Source organism: Misgurnus anguillicaudatus, chromosome 6 (assembly GCF_027580225.2).
Source record: "Misgurnus anguillicaudatus chromosome 6, ASM2758022v2, whole genome shotgun sequence".
NCBI lineage: Eukaryota > Metazoa > Chordata > Actinopteri > Cypriniformes > Cobitidae > Misgurnus > Misgurnus anguillicaudatus.
Window position 1 is genome coordinate 18143187 of NC_073342.2, and position 12160 is coordinate 18155346.

The 12160-nt window shown below is 37.7% G+C and overlaps 1 protein-coding gene across 1 annotated transcript in view; it reads right to left on the reverse strand.

Annotated features, from left to right (window-relative positions):
- The window catches only part of LOC129434226 (uncharacterized), a 51032-nt gene that overhangs the window by 16005 nt on the left and 22867 nt on the right, over window positions 1-12160 (reverse strand). The window contains exons 11-13 of the mRNA XM_055193139.2: window positions 5109-5213; window positions 3868-4031; window positions 3614-3723 (exon numbers count right to left, since the gene is read on the reverse strand). Coding sequence (XP_055049114.2) covers window positions 3614-3723; window positions 3868-4031; window positions 5109-5213 — 379 coding nt within the window. The remainder of the gene's footprint in view (window positions 1-3613; window positions 3724-3867; window positions 4032-5108; window positions 5214-12160) is intronic.

Genomic DNA, 12160 nt, shown 5'->3' on the forward strand with positions numbered 1-12160 from the left:
TATGGATGTTGGTCTCTCTGCGCCACCTATAGAGCTGGAGCGTGAAGCGCACTTCCTGCTTGGCAAAAGCTCTGCATTAACGCTGTAAAATATATATATATTCGAATCTCAAAACTGAAAATCGAATGTCAACCAACGGAACGAATATTCGAACATTCTGGTCCAGCCCTAGTGTGCACTATAGACCCCTTCAAAGTTTGTAAACATTGATCACTATCGGGTGCGCGCGCAGCATGGGGTCAAACTGTTCATACCATCCAGGCTTTATAATGTAATCTAACAGGGCTGAAAAATGATGACTTACCTCAAATGAAGTAAACACAACAAACACAAGCCTCTTTGATATTTGCATTGTTCCAGTCTGCACGTTAATTGCTTGCAGCTGCAGATGTTGTATTTTTCTGTTTTTGAGATTCTGCATGAATCGCGAAAACTTAACGAAAGACCTGGTGCGATTTTCAGAACCCACAACGTAAGTAGGCATTTTTGACGATACCGTATAATACGCAACTCTATCTGCTGTAATGGCTTTTCTGACCCTGACATGCGCAGTGGAAACTGCCTGTGACGTGAACCGTGAAGGGGTCTATACTTAAGCACCGACAGAAAACCTTTGTTGAGCTGGCTCAAATGTCTTGGACAATAAAAGAAACAGACTGCACTTTAGTGGGGCAAGAAGTCCAACTTTTTTGAAGTAGCAATATTTATACTCTGTTTAAAGCAATAAGCACTGACATTATTTATGTTTATTAAAGAAATCCATTATATGTAAAAAAAAAATAGTTAATGTTGTTAATAAAAGAAATGCTGAATAGCAAAAACCACCTTTGAAGGTTGTCATGTTGTCTTATTATATTTGTTTTAGCTTAATTTGTGCCTCTTATTATGTTGGTCAGTTGAATGTTAATTAGATACAATCCATGTTCAGTAGAAATAATTTGATGCAGAAATAAACTAGCTAATAGACCAACTGTATAGTGTTGTATAGTGTTTAATATCGGTATCGGCATCGGTATCGGCCAGAAGTTGTCTGCTTAAATCGGTATCGGTATCGGCCCAGAAAAATCCTATCGGTGCATCCCTATTAAAAAGATATTAAAAAATAATATTTTATTTTTGGTATACTACATTTATATTATAACATATTAATTCAACTAAATATATATGATCATGGGAACGTTATGCTCTTCATTTAAAGTTTTAATTTGATTATTAACCCAATAATGTTTTAAATTAATAAAAAACATTATTTGGAAGACCCCCAGTAATATCATCGACCCCCACCCCCGCTAGTTGAAGACCCATGGTTTAGCACATTTAACAAGCAAAGTTTAAATAAATTCCTTAGTTTTTCATAATAAAACTTTGTAACTTTTTGCCATGGCTATATTTATCATTTACATGGACAATGGGTTTCATTCACTAATCATGCGTACGCACAAACGGACGTTTTAACTTACAAATCATGATTCAACAATTCATTTTAAATGTATGCAAAATGTATGAACAACTTAGACCACACGTACGCAATAATCACGAACAAGGAAAAACATGTAAAATATTTAACACCGATATATATTATAGGGTTCTTTTTTCTTGTTCATGATTATTGCGCATATGCGGGCTAAACATTTAGAAGACATTTTAGTATAAAAATTTTTGTTGAATCATGATTTGTAAGTTAAAATGTCCGTACGCACATTTTACGAACAAATTTGCTTAAATCATGCTTAGTTAATGAGACCCATTTATTACTTAATTCACTGATATTTTGTTTTATTGGAAACAGAACAAATCCTGCAATTACATCTATTTTTGCAGGATCAGGCTGAAGTGCTGAAAACCAGATCTGAAGGTTTAACCACCCACAGAGAAGCAGTCCTATTATCTTCTCATTATGTCCCATTACAATAATCCACACAGTGACCCTTGGCGACCCCATTAGGTTTTAGCAATTTCATTGTTGTGACACTAATGCGGAAGCTGGCAAGAATGGTATGTAGGTGCTTAAAGGAAAACACCACCGTTTTTCAATATTTTACTATGGTTTTACCCCAACTTAAGACAAATTAATACATACCTATTTTTTTCAATGCATACACTTAATCTTGTACAGCGCGTCGTGAATGTGTTAGCATTTAGCCTAGCCCCATTCATTCCTTAGGATCCAAACAGGGATGAATTTAGAAGCCACCAAACACTTACATGTTTTTCCTTTTTAAAGACTGTCACATGAGTAGTTACATGAGTAAGTATGGTGGCACAAAATAAAACATGGCTTTTTTAAGTGAATAAAAAATGAGAACTATATTGTATGGCGGAAGAGCACTTAGTTAGCAGCACTTTGACATTGGGCGCAGTAATATTGACGGACGTTGGAACGAGAGGGGGAATACTCAGGGGTGATGATGTTTTGCGCGCCGAGGTCAAAGTGCTGCAAACTAACTAAAATTATTTTGTGCCACCATACTTACTCGTGTAACTACTCATGTAACAGTCTTTAAATGGGGAAAACATGGAAGTGTTTGGTGGCTTCTAAATTCATCCCTGTTTGGATCCTAAGGAATGAATGGGGCTAGGCTAAATGCTAACACAATCACGAGGTGCTGTACATAGATTATGTGGACGCTTTGAAAAAAGATAGATATGTATTAATTAGTCTAAGTTGAGGTAAGAACATAGTAAAAATTGAAAAACTGTGGTGTTTTCCTTTAACTGTGATGGGTCTTTTCCCTTAAAAAAAATGTTATGTTATGAATTATATTTTTTTTAGAAAGCAACAAACTAAGAAAGAGACCACGAAAGTAAAACGTTTTTAAAAGACATAAGGGTAATTTTTGTAAGGCACATTTTCCCAGATTAGATGAAATCTCAAAACGCAGATTCAAAATTTTTCGAATAAATACTTATAAAGCAACATGAAGATAAGTGTCTACGGCAGATAAGTAAGCCTGTCTTAGGCGTGCTCGATTATCAGGCATTTCAACAATTTTCTGTATGTACGCTTCCTTGCAAAAAGAAATGCGATGGCAGGCACTTAAACTTGATTTTCCTGCACGATGATAAATATACACACAGACATGCAAACAACATCATACACGCAAAGTATCTCAATTAGCCAGAAGCGTTTTCCCAGACAGTTAAAGCCCTGGAACAAGATTACAAAAGTACAAAACCATAAATCGACTCACAACAAAACCAAACTGTAAAGACCACATTTGTGACAGGCACATATACATCAACACCCAAGAGTTGCTCAAGTGTTCATATATGAAAAATTCACCCATAAATTGTTATTATGTACTAATTTTACAGCTTTGTCTGAGAAACAGCCCAAAGCTCTTAATTTAGGGACGGCATCTTCAGTTAAGAAACACATGCCCCATCACATCGCCAATGTGAATCTATATTTAGTGTATGAGAATATTAAAACCTCTTTTATTATACTTTTGTCATTTTTGGATCATGACCGTCCTTTGAGAAGAGACGTCAGTATTCCGCATAAGAAAGGTTAGGGATGAAAACAAAGAACAAACTAAACACCCAGCTGACGGATATCTGGGTGGTGTAATATTTTCTTGTCAATCACTATGTTTGGTTGTCCCTCACACACCTGTCTTCACTGGCACATGCGTCTGAATCTTGCGAAGGTAGTCGATTTTTCCTGACCACACCCACAGTGGAATTCTGGGAACGCCTACTGCTGCTTCTCCTGGTGCGAGGCTACGAAACACACACATGAAGTCATAACACATAGGAAAATAATGTTTCTTCACATATATCCTTTCTAACACATTTGGATTTTTTTGCTTTTAGCACATTATTTATATAAAGTAAATACGAAGGTGGTCATAAAATAAGCCGCACCTGTGTATGGGAGAGAGTGGAGGTTCTGGTTTTGGGGAGACGGGCGAGGGCGGAGCTCTTCTTGGCAGGAGAAGACTTGACAGTTGTAGCGATCTTCCCAGTTTCCAAAATGTGCTGAGCCACCTTCAGAAGTCGTGCAAAAACATTCCTAGTGCCTGGAGCCTCTGAAGAGAAACATTGCAGAAAATATAATACTGTATGTGAATTGCCATCACATTTTAAAGATGGGGTTATACCCTCAGGTGGGGTTGTGTCTATTAAAATTAAGAAAAAATCACTAATAAGAGCAGTGAAGCATGTTATTGCAAAAAAGTTGCAATAAATGTTTTCCACCAGATACACCTTTCTGTATGATGCTAGCGTGTTAGTGAGCCTGTTTTGATAGCATTGTTACGTAACAATCATCTATATGCAAATTGTAAATATGCCAAATGAAAATTATGTAAGCACCACAAATGTTTATTTCATCTTGCCTCCTACTGTTTATACAACTGGGTAGCCCCGCCCCAAACTCACACTATTGGTTGAACCAGAAGTTGACCAATAGTTCAAATAAGCCGCAGTGTTTTAAGTGTTCGACTCACCCTACAAAAAGAGTTGTATAAGTTATCTCTGCACACTAAACTGGGATAAAAAATGTAAAAATTAAAACAAGAAAACAAGCATCGCCCCACAAACGCGCCCACATTCAACAACTGTATGTTATCAGACCCTATCACATTTACACAGGTGGTGTAAACTGTGTGCACAGATATTTTTTATGCCGGTCACATATGCCACTTGGGATTTCGATAGAGACCTGCTTGTCCCCTGTAATCTCATCAACAGAACAGAGGAATGTGGGCTGTATTGTATTTCAAAGCTTGCGTTTTATGGTTGTGATGTGTTTTGAATTGGGCAGCTGACAGGATTTGACTTTGAATTATGGTGTAATTCAATTGACAATGCATGTGTAAAATAGTGACCTTCATTGCAGCCTGTCGAGGGTTTTAGCCTATTGTCTTGACTTCTTTTTCTTGGCTTTTTGCCAGTATTAACTAGTGCTGTGCGATTGACTCAAAGCGTTGTTATAATCTTCCGGATGAGACGGCAGGGTGCCATCTCACGGTGAAGGTGATTTCATTTACCAGGGGCTTTGTGGCTTTTCGTACTCAACGCAAATGAGTATGCAACAAACTGAATCAACCAGATCGGTCTTGTATAGGTTGTTGGGTCTTTTGCAAGACATTGAATCTGCTCACCTTTCTTGGAGGTCTTGTGGGCAACTTCTTGTAAGGGTTTGTCATCTTTTTTTCCAGCACTGAGCAAAGTCTCACAGCTCTGAAGATTTTCTTTTTCAACTTTCTCTGCAAAAGAATAAATAAATTATTTCTCCAGTTGGTGTCACAAATGATATGCCTAAGTTCATGGACAGAACAAACGGCAAAAATCAGCAAAAATCTGGTCAAGACCTAGATAGTTGGAGATTACAATAAAGCAAAATGGTGAAGAAACACGTTTGAAGTTTGAAATGACTCCAAGAAATGCTTAGAATTTGCAAACAACCATGACTGGTAAGCTTTGGTTTGGTTTTCCCTTCTTTTATCCACAAACACTCCATCCTTCCGACACAAACGCTCTTTGAAGAACAAACGGCCAGCTTTAGGTGATGCTGGAAAGCGGCTTTCCTCTCATATGACTCAGCTGATAAGCAAAAGGCCACATCACAGTTTATCAGATGAAGAAGAAAAGCCCCACCATGATTTAAAGGCTGCAAACACGATAGCCATCACATTAGTGACTGTACGCACACATTCGGTGTATGCGAGGGTGCATTCAATACTGTCAAGCATTATTAGAGGTATATGTCAGAAGATAATGTTAAAAGCATTGTGCAAAAGTGCAAAATCAATTAGGTTTAGCAAGCTTTTACATAATTTAAACAAATAATGCTTAAAACACTATTATACAGGGTTTAGGCATGGTCCAGTATGAGATTTTGGCGGTATGATAACCTCAAGGAAAAAACCACAGTTTCACATTGTTGCCATATTGCCATTGCAATGATAAAATGTATTGTAGTTGTTTTTAAATGTCTGCATATACAAACAACTTTTCAAATGGACACAATACATTTATTTTTAAGCAACATACAAAATGTATGCCGGGTAAATTATAGTACTCTTTCAAAAAAATATTTTTTTATAATATATATATATTAAAATGTAAACAACAAATAATTACATGACTTAATGATATAATTAATTTGTGTGAACACAGCTCTTCACAAAAAATTTCTGTGGTTTTGAAAACTTAAAACCTCTGTATATCTTGAAACAGTAACAGCTCCATGCATAACAAGGTTATTTACAAGTTCATTAAAAAATACTGTGTTTTTTCACATATAATTGGGTAAATATGGATACACCCAAACACTGGTTTGAATTAACCTAGAAAATGCCCATATTTGACCAAGCCATGGGTTGACAAGCCAAGTAACTGATGCTTGTTAAAAGATTGAAAGAAAAGAGTAGGGGTGCACCGAATGTTCGACACCGAAACTATTCGTCCGAAAATGGCAAAAAGGTTTTTCATTGTTCGGGCAAATAAATGATAATCGAATACAATACAATACTGAACATTACAGTTTATGATGATGCGATTGAATACTGTATATTAGTGTATAGTGAGAGGTGTGCACGCTTTATAAACGCAGCAAAAATGTTGGCAGCGTTAAAGCATTTTATAAATGTTTTTTTTAGCTATTTTCGGCTGAATAGTTTTGGTTGCCAAACATTCGGTGCATCCCTAGAAAAAATCTAACCAAACTATAGATTTTCAGAAGGGAGTTTAGTATCACACACTTTTTTTGGCAGAACTAAAATAGTACAAAAGATAAATAATAATGCAGAATGCAAAAATCAAAGTAAGCAACATGCAAAGTCATATTCTAGATAAAAAAAAAAATCATGATAAATTTAACTTGAACTGAATAAAATAAAAAAACAGGACTTTCATTGCAGTGAACTTTGCAGTTCGGGCGGCCCGCCTAAGCTGGGAAACCCTATCACCTTAACTAGGTCGTCCCAAAAAAAATGTTGTTGCACAAAAGTCCGTCAAGTGCATCTCGGAGAATAGTGCGGACGTGCTTCACACCGCAAGCATGCACGCGCACCACACGGTCGTAATGAGAAAAAGACATGGTCCGTCACTGTCTGGAGGATAGCCAGTTGATAAAACGCTCGTCCGTGAGAACTGTAAGTGGACTTATGTTTTGGGTTTATTTGAGCCTGTTATTGTATTAGTCTATAGTTCTTGCAAATTTAAAGTAAGTTAGCTGGTGATTTTGCTGTTTGAGCAACCTGCTAGCTAGGTTTCACGTGCTTGTTGATTCGATATAATTGATGAGCGCTCTTGCTCACGTTATTTATGTGCATTATTTACATGCTACAGAAGTTACACTCCTTTAAGATAATGTAATTAATAGCGGGAAATAATCAGTTTTTACAATCTTCTCACTATCCATCATCGTTCATCAGATCTACAAGATCTGCTTCAGTTTGTGTTTATTAACCCTTTAACGTTAGTTTCACTTCATTACGCAGCTATTCCTATTAGAGGTATCTGTTAAAAACATTTAACTCATTAATAACTAGTATGTGTTCATTTTCTGTAATAATTTCTTCAAAATTAAGTTTTATTTGAGTGTTTTTAATAAAAATATTTTTATTTTCATCATGATGCGTACACCACCCCTTTGATTGCCATGCCCCCCCGGCCCCGCCCACCCTTCCAACCCTACCACCTAAACCAACAAATTTTCTGCGGGAAACCCTGCAAATACAGGAAATCTTCCACTTGATCATAATTCTTTGCAGTACTTTTGTAGTGTACATGCAGAAGTCACAAACTGCTAAACGTCTTTTCATGTCAGCTTTGGTGTTGTGTGTAACAATCGCTGCAGAAGAACAGGCAGTTCAGCCTGGATCAGCAACTAAAGTATTTTCTGCCCTTAAACTGATAGCGGACACTTCCTCTGATGCAAACAAGTAACAATTGACCTGGCAACCTGTGACCATGGCATCGGTGCACAGGAACTCTGCAAGACCAAGATTAAACCTGGAAGTTTCCTTCTGGACACCAGCCACGTGTAATCAAAAAGACATGACCTCTTTTATGTTCCTGCAGGCAGTTATTTCCACAAAGGATGTATGTCTTAAATAGTATTTACTGTATAGTGAGGTACAGTGTAATAATCTTAATCTATTAATCTATAACTAATGATGCAAAACTTTCAGCAATGACGCCAGGGCACTCCTATAGTATCCTGTTGCTATAGGGTCATCGCTTGTTCACTGCCCCATGTCAAAGAGACACACATGAGTCCCTCTGATCTCACATATGGCTCCCTTCTTCAATCCAAGTCATTTGCAAAGTAAAAACTGTTTAAGTAGCAGTACACCTCTTATATTAAAGGGGGGTGTCTAAAGCTATTTCATCCTTTCTGACTTATTAAGAGAGTTCTCACGCTAAACATGGGCAAAGGTTCAAAAAAACCACTAGACATATGACAAAGTATTTCTATTTCACTTTGTCATGGTTCGTACACGTTTCAGAAGTTTTTTTTCGACTACTGAATCTGTTGCGTAATAAGTCCCAGGAGTACAGTAGAAGTCCTTACATGGGCACTTAAATCCAGGGTTCCCACACCCTAGTTAAAATCAAATTCAAGGACCTTTTAATGACTTTCCAGGTTCAATACCTTCAAAATAAAGGACTAAATGTGGGGACACATTTCAAGTGAGGGCAAGATTACATTGTGTACAGTTTCCTTTCTAGGAAACTCGCGCTGCGTCACTGCGATGACACTTTGGGGACGCATCCAGGGGTAAGTGCGTCTGAATGTGTAAATCAAAATCAACCAATGGTGAGGCTTAACGACAAAGACAGGGTGACGCAGGAGCCAGGAAGTATATCGCTATCTAAAATATTGCCAAAGACGGCGTTATAGGGACGCAGGAATTATAGCATAGGAGACGCAGCGCCTCGTTCCCTTCTAAGGGAACAACAGTTATATACATTCATTTTATTCCAGAAAACTTGCATAAAATAGATTCAAGCACTTTCAATGACCAGTATCTATGCACGTATATTTTCAAAAACTTCCCAGGGCCTTGAATCCCCCCAAATTCACAAACTTTCAAGGATTTCAAGGACCCCTGGGAACCAGAATAGCACACACTAACCAAGAGTTGACACAAAATCAATGTCACCAAAGAAGTTTGTGAGGGAAATTTAAGCTTGTCCAGCTTTCCAAAGAACCCAGCATTATGGAAACAATGGATATAGTTTGTTTATCCAGAGTAGCAGTGGAGTTGTGCGTGTGCCGTGTGTGTTTGTTTAATGCTGGATTTCGTTGAAAATGGGGTGGTCCCAACCGGGTCATGAGTCGCAGGTGGTAAGTAAAACGGCATCAAATGACTGTGTTTTGTTGGCAATTTGCGCGTAAGTGCATATAATGTAAAGGACACGAACATGTAGTGAATCATAAGTTATACAGAGATGGTGGTATAATGTTTTGTGTGTACTGCTTGCTTGTGTAATGTCTGTAGCCAAACGGTGTGCCACAAATTTAACTCTTCAAGGGACTTAAAAAAAAATAACAACTTGGCAATAGTAAAAGTCACGTTTGCCTTAGCAATACTGTATGTAATCCCTTAACAGAGGAAAAAAGCACCACCATGTAAACAGCTGCAGCCATCATACCATTATTTTCAACTCAACCACATGTCAAGAGTCCTTCTCACCAGCGTAGCATTAAATCGTATCGATTTTCACTGATAACATGCACCCTTATGTCTCTACTACACAGAAGTGAAACAGAAATGAAACCTAAGCCGAGCACAAAGCACAAGACGCTTGTAACGGCCACACATTGTTCAATTGAACTTAACCCTTTAGATTGCTGCAACAAAAATGTTTTCCTTATGAAGAAGAATGAAGCAAAAAATTAACTGTTAATGAATTTTCCAAACATTTTATTGATTAAATTAAGTGTCTTTTTACTTAAATCACTTAAAGATATAATATTTAACCCTTTATCTGGCAACATGTCATACATACACACATTCCAAATTCCTAAAAAACTGAATGAACAATTATGACTCAAATTTTCCTTCTACATCTTATTTATTTATTCCTTAGTGCCATTCAAGCATCTAACTGGTTAATCTACACAAGGTACAGGAAACTGTCAAGACACTTTATATCAACTGTATTTGTGTTGTGAATTCCTCAGATAAAGTTTGTATTATTAAAAGGATAATTATCACGCTTTAATCACTCGCTCATGTAATCAACGTGAACATAAAGGATATGTTATCATTATCCAAGAACTACCTTCAAACCTTCCTGTTCTCATAAATTCCCATTAAAAGACTTATGACTCATTATTAATACACCCTGAAGTGCTGAACGTTCTCAAAACCAATTTAATAATTCATCCAATTTCCTCGCTTTTACACTCTGTGGCCGAGCCTACGTTTGATTGATTTCCCGGATATCCTTAACCAAAAAAAGTACACAATGAAAACATATAACTTAAAAGCGCAGACTTTAATGGAGTCTAAACAAAATGCTTCTGAATCAGAGCCGCACAGATCTGCTATTTGACTGCTCCCCCGTACCTGCCAAAATATTGGCATGCAGGAAAACAGATAACATGGCCTTAAACTAAATCCTGAGATGAAGCCAAGGAATACAATAGGTTATGCACGCAAATACAAAATGCAAGAGGCTTTTGCATTATGACCTACAGTATCTGAACCTGCAACCAAACCTGCGGGAGCATCATCCAATACAATAACTCTCACCTATAAGAAACCACCACTTAAAACTGAAGTGAGTTATTTTAACATGAAAAGACCTGTCTCTACAAAGTGATGCTGGTGTTAAAACTACTGCCTTTGATAAGATTTATGAATACAGCTGTGGGTCATGAGATTATAGGAGGGCACTAACAAACAATGATTAAAAGGCATTTAAGAGTTAAACAATACTCATCCATTAGGAATCTTACTTCATCGTGATAAAAATAAAATTTGAATTTTTTGCAAAAAATATTTTTCATACCTAAAACACTGACTATTATGAGAAAACAAGATTCCTGGTGGCTTGTTGCACATTATCATCATTAATGATAAATTTTTCCACTTACGTAAGTGCCAAGTTAATATATAGTATTTTATTTTTATATAATATTTGCTTCTAATGACTTTATATCACTCTTTATGACTTTTTTATGAAGTTTTACCAAAACAGGCATGAAGGTTATAAAGAGGAGGCAGGCCCACCCTGCATTGTGTTTTCCGGCCATCAATCAGACCTGAATCATCTTTAAAAGACAATCATCCATCAAACCCTCCTGAAGATCAATCACTCCAAGGTCAAACTGCATAGGCGGGTCAAAGAAAACCACTCTGTGTTGGTCTTTCATTTGGGTCACTAACCGTGGCTTTTGTGGAAGTTAATGCACTTAGAGATTCCACAAAAGGGAAGGATGGAGGGTGAGGATTCATCCCACGCTTTTGTATGTGTGTGATTCTTGAAAAGCACAACATGTTCATTAGAGAGAGATAGCTAATATCACACACTACAGTAATATGAATAAAAAAATGGCAATGGATGGTTTCTAATGAATAAGATAACGGGTAAAAGCATCAGGATGTGAACTTTGGACACATGGCACTGTCTATAAATGCTGGATGCACAGTTAGGGCTCAGTCACACCAAAAGCGTTTATGGCAGTTGCAGGCGCCTTTTTTGAATGATATTCTATGGGCAGGGCGCGTTTGCGCGCTGTTTATGCACGCCGAGCGCCTTGCGGTTTTCTGCCGCCTGCCGTGCACGCGTTTTTGAAGGAGAGCTGAGAGCGGAGGAGCGCCTGACGTCATTCGCGTCTTCCATTGTCCAATCGAATGAGGGGAGAGGCGGGCCTTACGTTGTGGCGAGGGAAGTTTACAGTTGCTTTGAAGAACCGGACTCCACTCGCTCACTCTCTCCTGTGTGTTTGTGCTCCTCTTATCCTCAAACAAGGTCAGAGCAAGCGCCCTCTTTTTAAAGTTTCTGCTAATATGACAGTTATCAGCAAAAGAGCGCTCACGCTTCAATATTTGATTGACAAGACAGCTGACTCTGTGGTTGCTTAGCAATATGAAAAGCCGCGCTGCACTGCTCTTTTTTTAAAAAGGCAGTGCGTCGCGCCTTGCGTTTGCAAGCGTTTAAAGCGCTTTTGGTGTGACTGAGCCCTTAGAGG